Here is a 17500-nt window from a genome sequence, read left to right on the forward strand (position 1 = left end):
AACATGAAAAGGTACTAAAGACTCTAATGCAGGGTTACGTATTGATTTCCATCTTGACACTAGTGTAAAATGTGGGAATATTTCTATTTCATAAACAAGCCCACCTATTCAGCAGCATGAATTCTTATTTGTTTTAAGGACACAAAAGATAGAACTGAATGAAAAGAAGAAATAATAAAATATTCTCCAACCTTTTGTGTACAGGACAAAAGCCATGACACTGCTCTAAGCCCTGACTGCCTCTACACCAGCATTATCAAGATGTTATATGCCTCTCTCACATCTTCCGGGGTTATCTGGTTCTGGAAAACAAGAGCACCTGTAAACCTAGCCCTGCACAGCGTTAATTAAAATGGTTTTAGTGACTGCGGATTATAACCAGAGACCTGACATAATGGATGTGAAAAGACTGGCCAGAATTAGCATCACTATAGCCCCAAGAATGGAAGTATTTACAGAATCTGTTTTTTTCTTGAAGAGGAAAACGCTCGAGTTAAATCAATTAACATTTTTACTATTAGTAATACTTAGAATATGACTTGAATTTGGGACATTTCCTTTTCCTTTTAATACAAATTTATTTAAATCAGGTTCCTTTAAGTTTTATACAATTTCTCCAATAATAAGCCACGACTTTGACGTTCCGTTTAATGTACTTATAAACAAAAATTTATCATGAGTGAAAGAAAGGGGAATTGGAAGTAGGTATCAGTTATTTCATTTAAAACTGAAACATAGCATGAAACATGGAGAAAGCAGTTAAAATACTTTGTGAAAAGTATTACCATGATTCTGTTCTAAAAATCACTGCGGTACTGAATACTTATGACTTGCTGTTAAGGTGCTTCTGTTATATATCCTGTAGTCTACCATTTGTAAACACATCTTTTTGATGTTTCTGCCAACATCCTGGCAACAAAGCAGTGCAATTTCAAATGAGCTAATTAACTTAATTGTTGATGAAGCATGAAACAGTTCATTCACCCTGTTAGCTGCACCATGACAACACAAGAGTCTCAGCCCCTGAAGTTACTCATCTCTGTACGCCTATCTGTAGCTTTCCATTAAGATCTATTGCATACTAAAATGAGCACGGCTCTTCCGACAAAGACCAGTCCATAACATACATAGTTGCAGAACCAGCATTGTCGCAGCAAAGTGAAATGAACACAGAAGTACTAGCAAACAGTTAAATTAAAAAACAAACAAACAAACAAGCAAGCAAAACCTCCAAAAACCAATCGTAGTTTGAAGCTGCAGCTGAAAAGCCGAGTCATTTATTTTCCAAATGCTGTGACTTAGACAACAACTGGCAAAACCAAACTCTGAGAGTAAAAACTTTCCACATCACTGTTCAGTTTTGAAAGGTGCAAACCTACCTGTTCATAGTGTTTTTGTTCTGTATATATCGTGCACATGTAGGAGTAAAAGCAAAAATAAATGATCAAGTGAGAGTTAAATGGTCACACTCAGTCCTTTGCGCTTTTCTATTTATATTACACACATAATTCCCATCATACGCAAACTGTCAGAATTTAAAACGTGCTTTTTCATACCTCTACTATCCAATATACAATCTAAAGCATCTCTTCAAATTTTCTGAGGCTCCATTTCAGTAGAGGATAATAAGAGGATTAAACACTGTGCTTTTGAAAGGCCTGCAAAAGTGTTCAACATGAAAGAAAGGATAACAATTTGACCCTCTGCAGATAGCCCTGATTATCCAGTTGCTTGGAACACACAAAAAATCTCCGATATGATTTACAGTAGAACTTTGTTTGCCATCTTTCTCTTTCCCTCGCCTTAAACAACCCTTTACCAATGCATAAAAACCAACCTACTTTAAAAATTGTCCAAAATCTTCACAAACGCTTTCACAGCCAGGCCATTTGCAAACTCCATGACCATAGAGAGTATGGGAGGCCCCAGTCTCCTCATGTGACGAGCTGCAGCAAAAGAATAAGGCATCAGATTCAGCTCAGAAGCCATAATCGTTGGAGGCTGCTAGCGCCTGTCAGGTTACGATCAGTGACAAACAGGTCAAAACAGGTCAATTTAGCTCAGAGCAGTCAGAAAAATTTAATCGTTCTATTGAACAGTTCAACTGCCAAGGCTAGATGATGTTCCAATTAGAGAAGAAATAGAGCCAAGGATGACTGCTAATAAAGGATGAAAAAATAAGATGACTGTATAATACCATATGCTAATTCTCCCATATGACCTTGGTGTAACATTTTACCTATAAATAAAAAATATACTCACAGGTGATCAATTCTGCAAAGACATACTGAAGACGGACACTCAGAATTTATGAATAATGTGAATGTTACTATAAAATATTTGGATTTTCTGCTAAAATCTATATAAAATTAAAGCGATTTTTATAAATAAATATTTTCGTTCACAACTGTTGCTTCTGTTAACTATTCAGCTTATAAAAGACTCCATTTCTCTTTTCGGAATCTCAGCAATAGTTTCAACCATGCGCAGTTATCAAAGAGATTCGGGGGATTGCCCCATGGAGGTGGGCACTAGCTATACATCCTAGAGGAAAGAATCAACGTATCTATCTGACATATAATCACACATTAATCCAAACTAAAAGTACCACTGTAAAGGTATCTAGAGAAGTACCAATATTTGAACAATAAAAAATAATAGTAGAAAATGTCCTCACACAGGAAAATGAGGGGAGGACACTTAAATTACAGTCTCCTATTTCAAATATTAAGATAATTAAAGCAAATATTTATATGAAAATACAATTATTTACAATTTAGATTATGTAGGTACATATTAAAATTTATCTTTTATTGAGATCATCTATGTCAATCTATCCTAACATACAGCAGTGGTCATAAGCGCTACAGATAATACATATTCTCTTACACTTGTAATCCATCACTTTAAAATAAGGAATGGTCTGTCTGTCAGTGTGTCTGAAATATGATTTAACCTAATCCATATGGTCTCATTCTATTGCATTACGTTGATGCAACTAGAAATTTGTATGAAATTGTCAACTGAATTACCGTAGTATACAGAAGAAACAAAATTCAATAGTTTTCCTCACAAGAGGTAAACAAACCGTCTTAATGTACTAACTGAATACAGCACTTTTTACACGGAATCTTTGCACTGAATTACAGCATCAATTTACTAGATATATGTACATTTTCTGCGAAAACAGCAGTGTCTGATTCAAGAGTAAACGTCTGACTGCCAGATGTGTGAATTCAAATATGCAGGAAACTATGTGCCTACAAAGTGCCCACAAATCTGCATTGACACCTCTAAAACAGCACTTGCTATTCTGGGATTTTTAATTGTTACCGAAAGTACCACAAGTTCATGTGGTATAAAACCGTAGGCAGGTAATTGCAGTTGCACTGACAAAATTAGACATCATTATTGAAAACGAGGCCCTATTGGTAAACAATTTAGAAAAATCAGGTCTCCATAATCTCTTACGTAAACTGTGTTAAGTATTATGTTGTGATTTGAAATAATGCCCCTTACGATGCTAAACAACAGCTTTATGTTAAACGATAAGCACAGTTGAAATCTCATCAGCATTACCTGTCTCGCCTTGCATTTAGAACTGAAGACTGTCCATTCACTATGGAATGATGAGTTATTGGTGGTGATGCTTTGGAAGTGGTGGAGGAGGTAGTAGAGGAGGAATTGTTAGTAGTGAGGTCTAGCCCTCCATGTTTAATGCCATTGTCTTCCATACTGTGAACTCCAGTCACTTCTTTCCATAACTGCTGAATCTCAGCAGGACTTAAGCCAGCTATAAAATGAAAGAGAGCCCCACTAATATAAGAAAATAAGAGTTTCACATAATGAGCTCAGTGTTATTAATGGATTAACGCCAACAGTACAGGTGATGCTCTTTTTCCAGCACAATCAACATGTTGTAAAACATAATTCAATTTTCTTCTATCAAAATCCAGGTGATCTAACTGCCTTTCTGTTGTGTTATAAACAGTCAATTAAAACCTACCAATTCTAATAATATTAAACTCCTTAAAACACTCATTCAAGGACCAAAGAGCACACATGACAAAGAACCTGTAACTACTTCTTCAAAAACTACCACTAAAGAAATTTTTAGACGAGGTTTCCGCTGCCTGCAGAATCAGTTTCTTGCCATGCACAGAGGACTCAATGCTTCCGCAGTTCACTCAGCTTTTAGAACTGTTGCTTAATCAGAAATGAAATGGAAAATAGAAAAATATATTATACTAAGGATACAAGCAATAGTATTCTCTTAAAAGACTTAGAGTAGAGAATGGGGAAAGCAGGGAGGAGGGAGAGAAATCAGAAGACGAAAATGAAATCAATGAGATCATAACACGTTTAACACTTGGGCAGAGTGCATCTAACCTTCGTAACACATACATATCAATTAGACCTGATTAATAATTATCAAATTGTCCAGTTTAAAAGTGTATTTTTAAGAGACAAAAACAAATAAAATATTTCAAAGAACAAAACTACTACATCACAGAGCTAGTTATTGGTGATTGCTTAAGCTTTTTGGTGTTCAGTGGCACCAAAGAGCTAGAAAGCCAACAAAACCGGCCCATTCAGAATTCCCTCTGCAAGGATGAAATTACATGTAAACTGTCAAACTCCTCTACCATTTTTTGTCCAGCCCTATTGTGGAAAACAAATCGGCGGGCTTGGCTACAAGAAAGGAGACTGCCTCACCAATCTCCTGGGGTCATGGGCAGCCACACAAAATTGAAAGAGCTTCTCAAACTTTTCTGCTGTGTGCACAGCTAGCCACCAGGTATTTGCAGATATAGCTTAAAGAAATGTTTGCCCTCCACTCTGCTTGTAAACCTTGCGCTTGTAGTTCCCAGGATTCATCCTCAGCTACAAATAGCAGTGTCTGAATACATTCATGTATCTGTGTTAGCATTATCTGGCTTCAGCTCAGCATTTTACATGAAGTCATGACCATTACGATATGCTTCTGCCTGAATTAAAAACTCCCAAAACACAGGGAATACAAGAGGTGTGAGCATGCTTATACCTTCCCCCAAACATGCACCTAAGACAGGAAATGACGATACTGAAAGACGCAGAGTTCATCATAACTATAAGCATCTTTTGTCACTACCAATCTGTATAAACTTCATGTCTCTCTTTTGAAGAACATTCAAACTAGATGTAGAAAAGAATGAGAATCCCAAAATGCTGCTTGTGAAAGACCTGGTTTCACCGACAGGTTTTTCAGCCTGACATGGTTTGGGTCAGACGTACCTTGGCATTTAACTGTCTTTTGCATCTCATCTCAACTACTGAAGTTAGGTTAAGACATGCTCACAGTACCAGAACTGCATGGCAGATGCAAAGGACTGGAAATGCTGATGCTGTCTTAATTTAATTTTTGCTCTACTTTTCTGAAATAGCTGAAGTTTATCGTCCTTCAGGAAAGGATTTAAAATTAGTCTAATCGTTCAAACTTTTCATTGAGGATAGTCTGGTTTGGTAAATAAGGTGCATTAGAAAGATGTAAAGATCTTTTCCCCCTCTTTGGCAAGTATGTTTATTAGATAATATTTTATACTGAGGATACAGGAACACACACTACTGAAATGGATTCAATAAAAAATTATGAAAAAGTAGAGTAAGTTCCTTAATACTGCTCAGTTAATTGTCTTACCATGAAGTGTACAAAGTTATGAAAAATAGACTACCAGTTATTTACAGAAATAAAATTTTCTGGACGTAGCCAGGAAACAAATTGGTTGGAAGGTATTTGCAGTTTTTTAAACTTATGTAAGGAGCTTGGTTTTACATCTTTATTTTGTATCCTGCTTTTCTACTTTAGATATCAACATCCATTGGCAAACTCAATTAATTAAAAAGTGGAAAAAGAGAGGTGAATAGCATATAAGTCTTTAAACTGGAGTTTATATTGTTTGCACAGTGAAAAGCTAGGATTTAAGGATGCAAGCAAAGAAGCGAGGCTCTAATTTACTGCACTAGCGAGATGGGTAACAGCAGTAACAGTAACACTACTTGTAATTGTTTAAGGAAGGTAAGTAATTACTGCAGTTTTCATGAGGTACGTTCCAGCAACTCTGCAAATAACCCATTTTAGCATGGTAAATAATAGTTACCCGCAAAGGTAATCACAAATCGAAATGAAAAGTAATGCATTCAGTTAGGTGACGTAACATACACAGTACATTATTTACTCCAACGTGTTCCCTTCCTCCTGCAGTTGAAAAAAATAAACCAATTTTGTGTTAGGAAAATTAGAAAGCAAGAATAAACTGTTTGAATGATCAGAGGGAGAATATATTGTTGTGTCTTGCACCAAGGAAGTTTTTATCACAGAGGGTCAAACTTTGGACCCTGAGGGGCTGAGTGAGGAACGCCCCAGGAACCGGGGTGAATGCGTCGGTGTTGGAAGAGGCTGGAGTAACTGCGCTTCCCCGTACTCAGGGGTCTCCCACCACGCTGTGGTCATGTTCCTGCAAGCTAGTCCTTTGCAGTCTTAAATTATGGACTGAGCTGCATCTCTAGTCTGCCTAGCTTGCCTGGATTTTTAAAAGCAGAAAGGAATTTCTCTCTGGGCTCAGGCTGGCTAATTTTAGCACTTTTTCAGAGCACTCTGAAGGGCTGCCTTTTAGGATAAAAAGTATATACTTACTTTTAGGATAAAAAACAATTTAAAAGTATAAAGCTAATAAGGGAATTTGCAATTAATTGTACATTCTGGCAATTATGTAGCTTTCATGTATAAAAAGGACCAACTCCCATTTTACAAGAGGCTAATGGACATTTTAGTCTGGATGTAAAAGTAGGGTAAGTTTTAAAGTTTTATAGTTTGCGATAACCCTCAAAATACCCTCTCCATACTATGTTACAGGAGAAAGGATCAAGAAGAGGATCCAGAGTGGGATAAAAATTAAAGGACTATACTATAAAACAGCCAGCATTGATTTGCCAGTGTAGAAACACTTGACAGTCTAGTAACACAAAGGAGTTTCGAATTTTGAGATGAGTTTGATAACTCTTTTTACTACTTTTTGTTTTTATTTTTCAATTAATACTTACCACTTATAAAATCCATCCATGCATCTGTTTCTCATTCTCCTACACGGCCTGATCAAAACTTAGGTTTTTCAGGGGGGGCTTATTATTGCCAGTTAGAACCCTTTGCATTTAGTTAACATCAGTGTAGCATGACGTGTAAGTGACTCTTTGTGAGCCACTGGCTTTGTATATGGGATAGTAAAGATCTTGTCACAAAATAAATGCTAAAATACTTCTTTTTTCTATCTTATTTGCTGTACCTGACCATCAAGAAAGCATGGTAAATGTTCTTGCCCTTTAAAGGCAGAAACGATATTTGGAGCATATATTGTTTCTATATGCAAACCTCACAGCTGAACTCAGAAGCTACTTCTGTTCCTATTAATGAATGCCAAAACCCTGCTCTCTTTGTCACTAATAAATTGTGTTTTACAGGACTCTTTATGATTGATAACTTATAAACAACAATACTCCCGTGTACCACTTTTTCAGTCACCCATGTAACTCACTAGGTATTTCTAAGTTAACCCATTAAAAACATTTGTGTTTCTTATCTGTAAATCCTTCTATATAGCACATAATATATCCTGCAGTGAAGTGGAAGGAGAAAAATATCCTTTTACTTCATCCAGTGGACATTCTTTTGCCTGAAATAAGTTCTAGTGCTGAAGCTTTCATTTGCTAAGTTTCCATGAGAAAAATGAAGGAAAAGATTGATCTTCTTACTCTTTGCATGGTCAAAAACCCCAACTCAGGGGCATCTATGTTAAAATTAGTAAGTAGCAGTTGGATATTGTCTACGTGTAAATAAATTAAAAACTTAGGAGAATAAGTCTCAACCGATCTGAACCCTATTCATCTTCACTACATAATAAACTGGACTGGGTGCTGCACCCCGCTATGAAAGATGTTATGTGGCTATAGGAGGAGCCCACAGAAAAAACTCTTAATTAGTCATAATCACGTATTTGGGTCTTTCCGTTTCAGCTGAAACACATTCCTTCTTACTCTCATCACTCTATCTTCACCTCTCCTGCCATAGAGTTAGTGGCCATTCTGGAGAGGCAGAGAGGTTTTCCAGGGGAAGCTGTCCTACATATTCTTCCTTTGCTCACCCACATCAGGGCTACCAAAAATCAAAGCACTATGAATTCACTTATCTACTTAAAGGAACCCTAGAGACAGAGAAGATGCTAGAAGTAGAAAAGAAAAATGAAGAATGAAATATTCGACTGGAATTCATTATAATTTAAAAGGAACAGGACAGAAGCAAACAAGAGATTGATTTACTTTAGAAAGAACCGTCCAGAACTATTTTAAATGTAAAAATGTGTATTATCTTATTTCTTTAGGGTCAATTTCTTGTCCTGACTTCACTTACACTTAGTTCTTTGAGTAAAAAAACTAGGATTCTATTTACTAGTTCTTCTAAAAATCTGTTTAAATAGTATTATTTTATATGTGTTTTTCTACTTCAAGTAGATGAATGACTGTTGCATTTAACTAATGAATGCAATTGGGTAGGAGTGCTGAGGGAAATCTGTGGGGAATGCTTAATGTGAGAGAAAACCTGAGGAATTCCTCTTGCAACAGATGGCACAAGAGGAGGTTGCAGAAGGTAACGCTGTTCCGAGGGAGCTGTGTTTCAATTACTTTTTTCAGCTATGACTTTGTACAAAAGGAAATTAGCATTACCGGTCTCACATGTACAAATACATGAATCGGCGTGCCTCTCCAACGCTGTTCCCAAATAATAATATTTAATGTGATAGTTTATTTGTGGCGTTTTGGGCTGTATTTTTATGTATCTCTAGGTATGCCTGTGTCATAGCTTTGTTCACATAACGAAACGTATGGAATTTAGGTATTTATTTGTAGTCTCTGCTTTCCAGGGACTGAGGCTTCAATTGGTTCAAGTACTTCTCATGTCTTTTTTCTGCCTTTTTTGTCTGTACTATAGCCTATCTAACACGTACTCTGCTCTTGCTCATCGAATTTCCAAGGTTTCAACTTCCTGATAGTTACCCATCTGGTGGAGTAACCTACATACGGACATAAAGGCCAACGGAAAGTAATGTTAGCTGTCATGAACACTGTCTAAATAATGTTCATTGCAGGACTGGAGCTTCAGAGATCAGAATACTATGTAACTTTTAGGACAGTCATTTAGCTCACCTCTGTACCGTTCACACAAACAAAAACACATGCCTCATAGACTTTATGTCATGGCCACATGACGTCTTCGGCCTTGTCCTAAAATGTAAGCTGTATTTATTTTCAAATTAATTTACTTTTCAAAAAAGTGTGTGCCCTACTTTCTTTGGATCATGAATGCATTTGTAGAATAGGGAGTAGCAGAGAGTTTGAGCTTATTTATCGAATTGAGAAATCTTGATCAAAGTGACAAGGGGAAATTTTTATTTTCTAAAAGCCTTTACTGTTATTTGTCAGTCACAATTCTTTATTACTGTATTCACAACTTACAAAAACTGTTGTCATATTTAAAAAATAAAAAGGAATGGCAAAGAAAAGGAATCCTAAGGTATGTCCCTAAATTCATGTAATCAATTGAAGATTCAAAGTTTTTTTCCATACCAAACACCCTCTTTTCTTAAAGGAAGAAAAAAAAAAAGTTTTGGACTGACTTTAATATCACTGTCCAATATCTTTTAGATCTATTCACTTGCATCATTTGAAATGATTACACTCCCACTAAATCAGATTTCTGTAATTCCTCAGAGAAAAGCAACGGTGCTTGAATTGTGATGCTATTAGAAATTGTTTTCAGCACATAAGGCTAATAAATATGAATTTTATCTCTAAGAAAAAGCAATCACAAGCTGTTTTCTTCCAGAAAAGTATGCTGTAAAATTTATAAGCCTGAAGAAAATTTGGTAATATGAATAATAATATTTAAATAATAAAATATGTTTAAATGTCATAAAGTGAAACTTCTGAAGTTCAGATCCAAATGGATCAGAATGGTTAAAAAAGTTTTGAATTAGAAACTGCTGCAATCATAAATAATTTATATACCTTGTGGCAGAGACTGGACAGGAAGAGCGGACTGGCCAGGTGGGATGGAAATGAGTCCCTGACGCTGAAGGTTCAGCAGATGCTGCTGCTGCTGAAGTTGTTGCATCTGGAGGAGCTGCTGCTGGAAGACAAGCTGCTGGGCTGCCAACTGCTGCTGCTGCTGCTGCTGCTATGAAAAGAAAGAAAACAAAAAGCAAATGCAGCAGAGAATAAAGTGTGCAGCGAAAGCCAGAAAGCCCCAAACAGAACCTCACCTTCTTTCCCTTTCATCTCAGTTATTAAATAATAACGCTATTTGTAGGAAACTCAGGTAGTGAAATAGTTTGAAACTTTCTGCTATATTCATTGAAGCTACTACGTGTTAGGGAAAATGGCAAGACACAGTTAAGGACACACAAAAGAAAAGAGTCAAGAGAAAGCATATAACAGCCATTTCAAACAAAACAGGAAAAAAAAAGCCTAGCTCATGGCAGATGATAACAAATTTATCTATGCTAAAAGTGCGACCCTTTACAGCAGTCTGTGATTCAAAGGCACTCTTGTTTTTCCAATTGACTAAGTTTGGTCTGCAGTCGGCCATGAATGTGGTCTCCAGTGATCTATTAGTAAACTGGGATGTAGCCTTCGTTTCCCTGGCCTGTTAGCTCTCTCTCTTTTCTTGTTGGAATATATTAAAACGAGCATTACATTCAAGGTAAAGAAGTGCCCTATTATGAGTAAAAGTATAACTTCCAATTTTGTGAGGCATTACAAGACAAACTGCAGTTCTTTAGACTCAGGAGGGCATAAGAAGGCAGTCACACTTCAGAGAGAGACAAGCTGCTGCGGAAGACCTTTCCTTTTTAGTTTGGGGAAAAGAGAAACTTCTGATGCGCTCACTGGAAAACAGACTGCATAATGGAGCAAGTCATGTGGATTGCCCAGAGCCTCCGGAGAAATAAGGGAGCAATTTCTATTCCATAGTTGACGGCTGTCTGAAACCCTATTCACAAATCCAAACAGAAACAAAGCCTCAGGAGGTCAGAACTGTTTCCTGTACGTTTGCATAATGGGCAGCTTGAAGACAACGTCTAGGATACCTGCTGATCAATTTAACTACTTCAACATGTTTTGTTTGTATTATGTTTATATTTGATGCAGTTTGCTGACAAGTGCAAGCTAGGCCTGAGAAACCAGCTTGTCAGGTTGATTTATGAGCACATCAAACTGTAACTTTCTCCTCGCCACTCCAAACCTACAGTAGCAGTTCATTAATCAGGGGCCTGTGACTTTGAAATCTGTGCTCAACTGTTTTTTTTAAACCGTGGACTAAATTTGCATGCTCTTTGAGCTGTACCGCAGCGACAAGTCAGGTTTCCTTCCCCAACTGAAATTCTCTGTGAATACAAGATAATCAGTACTTTGTCCACCACACAGCTTGTTCTTTGCACACTCTGATTCATTAGCGAACATTAGACGACAGCAGCACTACGCTGCTCAAATCCTTTGGTTGAGAAGAGGGAGCAAGAGAATTATACTAGCACTGCTCTTAAGCCCAGCAAAAACGTAAGAACAGATCTTTGATAGCTAGATTCTCGCTACAGGAAAAGATCTAAACCGTTCTTGTCTTTTCTGAGCTCCTGACAGCTCACGCTACTACTACGTGTCAGCAAATGTCCCAGCTCCTACCTCTTTTGCTTGCTTTCCTGGATGCTGTTGCTGCTGCTGCTGCTGCTGCTGCTGTTGCTGTTGCTGTTGCTGCTGCTGTTGCTGCTGCTGTTGTTGCTGCTGCTGTTGTTGCTGTTGCTGCTGCTGTTGCTGCTGCTGCAAAAGCTGAAGATGTAACTGCTCTTGCTGTTTCTTGTAAAACTCTTGTAGTTGTTGCTGAATAAACCATTTTGACTTTAATAAATAAAGGCAAAAGTTTCAAGTATTATAAATCTCCTAAACTCTTCTAGATTGGCATATGGTAGCGTAGCCATTAAGAATCACCTCATAACAAAAATGTGATTTGAAGAGGCAGATCTACATACATTTTTTTCCAAGGCGGTTCTGAAATTTTCCAATGCAGATTCCAAAATATCCTAAACAGAAGGGTATAGAAAATCTGTATTCTAAAGGGAATGCAAGAGCCAAATTAACTCCTCAAATAACTATACCCAAGTTCCTCACATATCCTATAAAACAAATCAGAAGCTGTACTCATCCAGTTGCAAGAAACCAACAAGTCACTAAGGCCAAACAAAACTGTCTGTTTCTTAGGGAAAAAAAAAACGTAATTAAGCTGTCCATCTTTTTAGTGGGATGCCAGATTCACAACTGAAGGTGAATTGCCTGTAATGATCATGGTACGAAATATCAAAGTGTTTAAACATACAATGGTTGAGCTCTGACTAACAGACATATCATTTCCTGTATGACAATTAAGCACACACCCCAAAATCTACTCTATGTTACAGTGAGGTACGGATCACTGACACTATCTCTGTGGTATAACAAGATCACTGATTCCTGACTTAGCTGCCAGATTTTGTGCTAAGGAAACAGCAACCATCCTTCTTCTTTTTAGTCTCGTCTGGACAAATTTTTGGATGCAAAAAACAAAACAAAAAACTTTTTCCCACGATGAAACAAGCTGTTAAGTTCAAATTTCATAACCGCATTCCATTTACGTGACTAAAGGGAGCACTAAAGTGTTATGAATTTTAAAACAACAACTTTCTATAACTCTATTTGCACTTCCTTTGGCAAGTCTACAATTGAAACGTGCCTAAACACTTGAAAATAATTTAAACATCAATTTTTTCGGTATTTGTAACGATTCTGCCACTGCTGTCACTACTATTTTTAATATAATATTTAATGTTTTGGAATTGCAATTTCACGCTTCTGCAATTAAAGTAAGAAATTTAAAGACTGAGAAGCTTCACATTTATTTTTATTCTTTTTGGTGCAATAAGTGATGAAATATTAAAAAATAAGACCCATAAAATCACAGCCAACACTTGTGAGAATGCCCTGTGCTAAAACTCAAAAGCAGGTAACCCACATTACCTGCTGCAACATAACTGCTTGCTGCTGCTGAAGAAGTGCTTGAAGCTGCTGTGGAGACAACACTTGCTGCTGGAGAATCTGCTGCATTTGCTGAGGGGTGATCACCTGGGGAGTCATCATGGCCACTGACACAGGCACCTGCACAGAAAAAGAAAGATATCATCATCAAACACGTTTTAGTTCGCCTCCACCACAGCTGTATGTCTTTTTTATTTTGTACCAAAGATGGACCATAATTTTTTGCATAATATTTATCACTGCAAAGTTCCAGTTTCAGTCAGAATCTGTTATTTTAAGACCACAGTACTGTGGCACTCTATTTCCAGAGGCATCAGATTCGATCAGACTCAAGCTTTATGTTTCGCATCTCTTATGTATTCCTGCAAGAAATTTAAGCATTGGCTAGTACAAATGTGTATTTAAAAATAAATGATCACATGGCAGGGCTCTCAACACTTCATAATCAATCATCTTATCAAGTGTCATAACGTTACGAACGGAAAAACCTGTGGAGACTATTTCAAAAGATATGATTAAAACAGACAGAAAAATAAGTATCTTAAAGCACTAAGTGTTTTACACAATAAAGACACTTAGCCTAGAAAAATATCTCTATAATACATCATTTCAGTATAAGAAAACCTTTCTTGTTCAGCTGTTCTTCTGAGGGAGGCTGATTTATACAGGAAAAACAATACTACAGGTAGATACACCGAAGTACAGAGCAGAGGACACCATCTCTGTTACCTGGTCCTTGCCGAAGGAAATGTGTTTACAGTCATTCCTAACTGAAAAGTGAAAAGTTTGGAAATCTTGTCGCGAGATTACCAGTTTGTCCATTAAATTCTAAGAGCAGGTATTTTTATTCAGGCACTATTTTGGATATACCTGAGCTTTCTGTTTGCGACACACCAAGATGAAGTATGTACCTATATATATGTATGTATATGTATGTAAACAGCCGCCCACGTACATGCTCTTAGATCTATCTGATCTATCTATCCGAGTGGGAAGGACGCAGCAGCTATGCGTGTCTGTGTATGTAAGAGAGAAAAGTCTTGTAAGAGAGCCCGAGGTATGTGCCTAGCTGCTGCAGCAAATACACTGTGTGCAACCATTACTTGAACTAACCAGCACATAATCAAGCAGCTGTCAGCAAGGCAAGTCCCCCCCATTGCAAAAGCAGTCACTCTCATCTAGCAGAAGCCAATTGTTTTTTCTGTAAATAATAGCAAGCAGTTATCTAAATATTGTTTTGCCACATGTTTGTAGGACATTACGGTCTTCCGTAAATCAGCAAAAATAACATTATTATTGATAAAATAAACCACAAAGCAATCTTAAAGAGGAAACGCTTTTATGGCATTTCTGTTTCTTGACAGAGAGATACAAGTCTTTTGAATCTCACATTTAGAAGGAATTACTTCATCTCATATTATACAGAACACCACTTTGCATACTATTCATCACAGCATAAATTTAGTTCTTAAAATACTGACTAACTCAGACTATTTTTGTCTTAACCCTCTGTCTGAAAGTAAAATTAACTACTATTTCCAAAAAGTCTGATCACCTTCTGCAAATAAATGAATTTTAAGAATAAAAATTCTGACATTCATACCTAAAATAAGAGCGGGAGAGACACACGAGACTTCCACTCACAATCATATCCTTACAGGGGATTCATCTCACTTACCTTTAGCCATCCAGAAGTTAAACACTTAATCTCAGCTACCCCTGGATTCTCTCTGTGGTCAATAGAATAAGGAAATCCTAAGGACAGTTACTCTGACATCTATTTGAACATGGGATTAATCATCCTCTGAAGGTGCCTGTCTCTCTCCATTGAGTACGGACTGGCTTTGAGTAGACGGCTAACCTTCAGGTGGTTAAAGTTAGTTGTTACTCTCAGGGATAGTTTTGTAGTGTTGGAAATGTCGTTTCTATGCAATAACGTTTATTCTAAGTTGAGCACATCCAAACGGCAAGGCAAGGCAAACCAGTTTTTGCAAGTTTGGGGATGAGCAAAGAGTAAAACTGGACCCGCAGTCACCGTTCAGTTCCCACTGAAGTCAGCAAGAATTTTCACACGAGATCTGAATTTGCCTTCTTGCAGTAATCTTGCCTCAGTGATGCTGTTCAACTACTATGTGGAATGAAAAGGCAGAGAGGAAGACAGACACTTTCCCAAGTAAACCATTAACTTTAAACTTTAAACCCTGAAAGAATTCTTCTAGGTATCTATATACCTACTACTACAAAACGTAGCAAATGGTGATGGTGTTGATACTTGTTACTCCATTTCTTCTCTCATCTTTACATCCTCACTATATGTTCACTGGCTTACGTACCTTTAAACACACGAGCAAAAAATTCTGATTTAAACAGAATGAAAATCAACTTAACTCTGTAAGTGGCACTGATTTATTGTGTTCAGCGCTAAGGATTCTAGCTAGTGAAACACAGGACGGGCTATTCTAATAGCCCTAAACGCAGATTCCCGTTTACCAGGCACACTTCTGCTAGCTTTTGCAGCATCTATTTTAAATCTCATTGGCCACGTATCTGTTCTTAATCTGGAGACTCACATGCTTTGTGGCACACTCTAAGAGCTTTTCAGTTCCATTTCCCCCCCCCCCCCCCCCCCATTTTTCAACAGTCACTTTCAGCTGTAGAAATTGTAGCAGAGAACCTACCTAATTCACCTGTTTTTCCGGGTAACGGACAAGACCATGAAAGAAACTGACATAGTTATGATCGTTAGTATAAATATATATTTATGCGGATAATATAAAGGATATAATAAAGGATAATATAATAATATATTAGAATATAATAAAGGATTCTGCCTTTAACAGAATTTTATGTGAGGATCCACATATGTATATACTCAGTACTCTCATATCATACCTGATACATAGCTTCTTCTCCATAGCTAAAGGACAAGGCATTTTGAAAACTACTTGAACTTTAAATTACCAATACTTATTAAGCAAAGAGATGTCTCTAATTGTAATTAGACAACATAAACTGGTACATTCCATAGCCTTCAGACTGCACTTTATTCCTTACTGGCATAGTGTGAGTGTGGTTACTGGGCCTGAAGAATATCAGGAAACTGCTATTTTATGGCCAAATCTGTGCATTAGGTTCATTCCTCTGTTTCAGTGTCTGCACTTTCCAGGATTTCTGATTTGATTTTATACAAATGCAGCAAAGAGGTAAATTCTGACCCTTTTTCATAAAAATCTCTCAAGGTATCCAAAGTCAATTCAGGCAGATGACAGTAGAGGGACCCAGTGAAAAGTTATGATCAAATGAATTATCAAATGAATTATGTGGTTAATTTCAGTGGGCCACAAACTCTCCACAAATTCTCAGACAGACTTCTCATGAAAAACTGAAGAGACAACATGAAATACGTGATTTATTCATGTACCCATGAACCCATTTGTTACAAGATGTCCTCAAAGAAAGCTAACTCCCAACAAAGGTGACTGTGTACAACAACCCTACAAAACACCCCAGTTCTTACAGCCTCAGAAGAACAGGCAAATCATCGTCTGACTGAGGCTCCAAGTTTTGAAGTTTTTCATGTCTCTGACATACGCTGTTCCCACTTCTTTGTACTAGATTGAAAGTCCAGCTTAACAAAACTAAAGTAAGCACATTTTAACATACATAACATTTCAGGAAAAAAAAAAAACCATAACTTTAAGCTGTTTTATTATTACATGTGAAGGTACTAATTAAAGAAGACCTATGATGCAGTATAAAAAGATGGATATTGGAAATTAGACAGACCCCAGTCCGTATAGCATGGTTGATGAAGATGCAAATTTTTTTTAAGACTAGCAAATGCTACTTTTCCCTACATCAATTTAATAGAGGAAGGGTGGAGGTTGAGCTTGCGTGTTTAACACCGCCCTTCTGTCATGCATGAATAATTCAGCTTTACCTGTAAAGCAGCTTGTCAGGTAAATGCTAATCTAGCATTTCTATGGACTAAATGATAACAGGAATCACACAAAATTCACTTCTTTATGTTACCTATGTATCATATTGCGAATGCCACAAATGGAAGGCAGCATAACTAGCCTGCATCTTCAGTTAGCTTTCCTATTTTCAGAAGCCTTGATAACGTGCACACCTTTTTTTCAAGAAACGTTGACCAATATGACTCTGATTCAAAAACTAATACAGCAAATGCATTCACATAATTTTTATTCCAAATTCCTTTTATTTTGAAAATAAGATATTGATAATGAAAATAACACACAAAACGACATTAGTTTGCAATACTTTCAAAGCAAGAGATCACAAAATCGCGTACATTAGTAATACCCAGAGCCAGTTCAAGGTATGTAAGTGT

The 17500-nt window shown here is 37.0% G+C and overlaps 1 protein-coding gene across 10 annotated transcripts in view; it reads right to left on the bottom strand.

Annotated features, from left to right (window-relative positions):
• The window catches only part of FOXP2 (forkhead box P2), a 447021-nt gene that overhangs the window by 50094 nt on the left and 379427 nt on the right, over positions 1-17500 (bottom strand). For 7 of the 10 annotated variants that reach the window (XM_068932927.1, XM_068932937.1, XM_068933001.1 and 4 more), the window contains 5 exons: positions 13129-13266; positions 11764-11958; positions 10096-10264; positions 3580-3793; positions 1842-1946 (listed from right to left, as the gene is read on the bottom strand). In XM_068932927.1, coding sequence (XP_068789028.1) covers positions 1842-1946; positions 3580-3793; positions 10096-10264; positions 11764-11958; positions 13129-13266 — 821 coding nt within the window. The remainder of the gene's footprint in view (positions 1-1841; positions 1947-3579; positions 3794-10095; positions 10265-11763; positions 11959-13128; positions 13267-17500) is intronic. The other 3 variants (XM_068932983.1, XM_068932976.1, XM_068932970.1) reach the window with 3 other exon arrangements.

The sequence above is a fragment of the Struthio camelus genome, chromosome 1, assembly GCF_040807025.1.
Source record: "Struthio camelus isolate bStrCam1 chromosome 1, bStrCam1.hap1, whole genome shotgun sequence".
Lineage (NCBI taxonomy): Eukaryota > Metazoa > Chordata > Aves > Struthioniformes > Struthionidae > Struthio > Struthio camelus.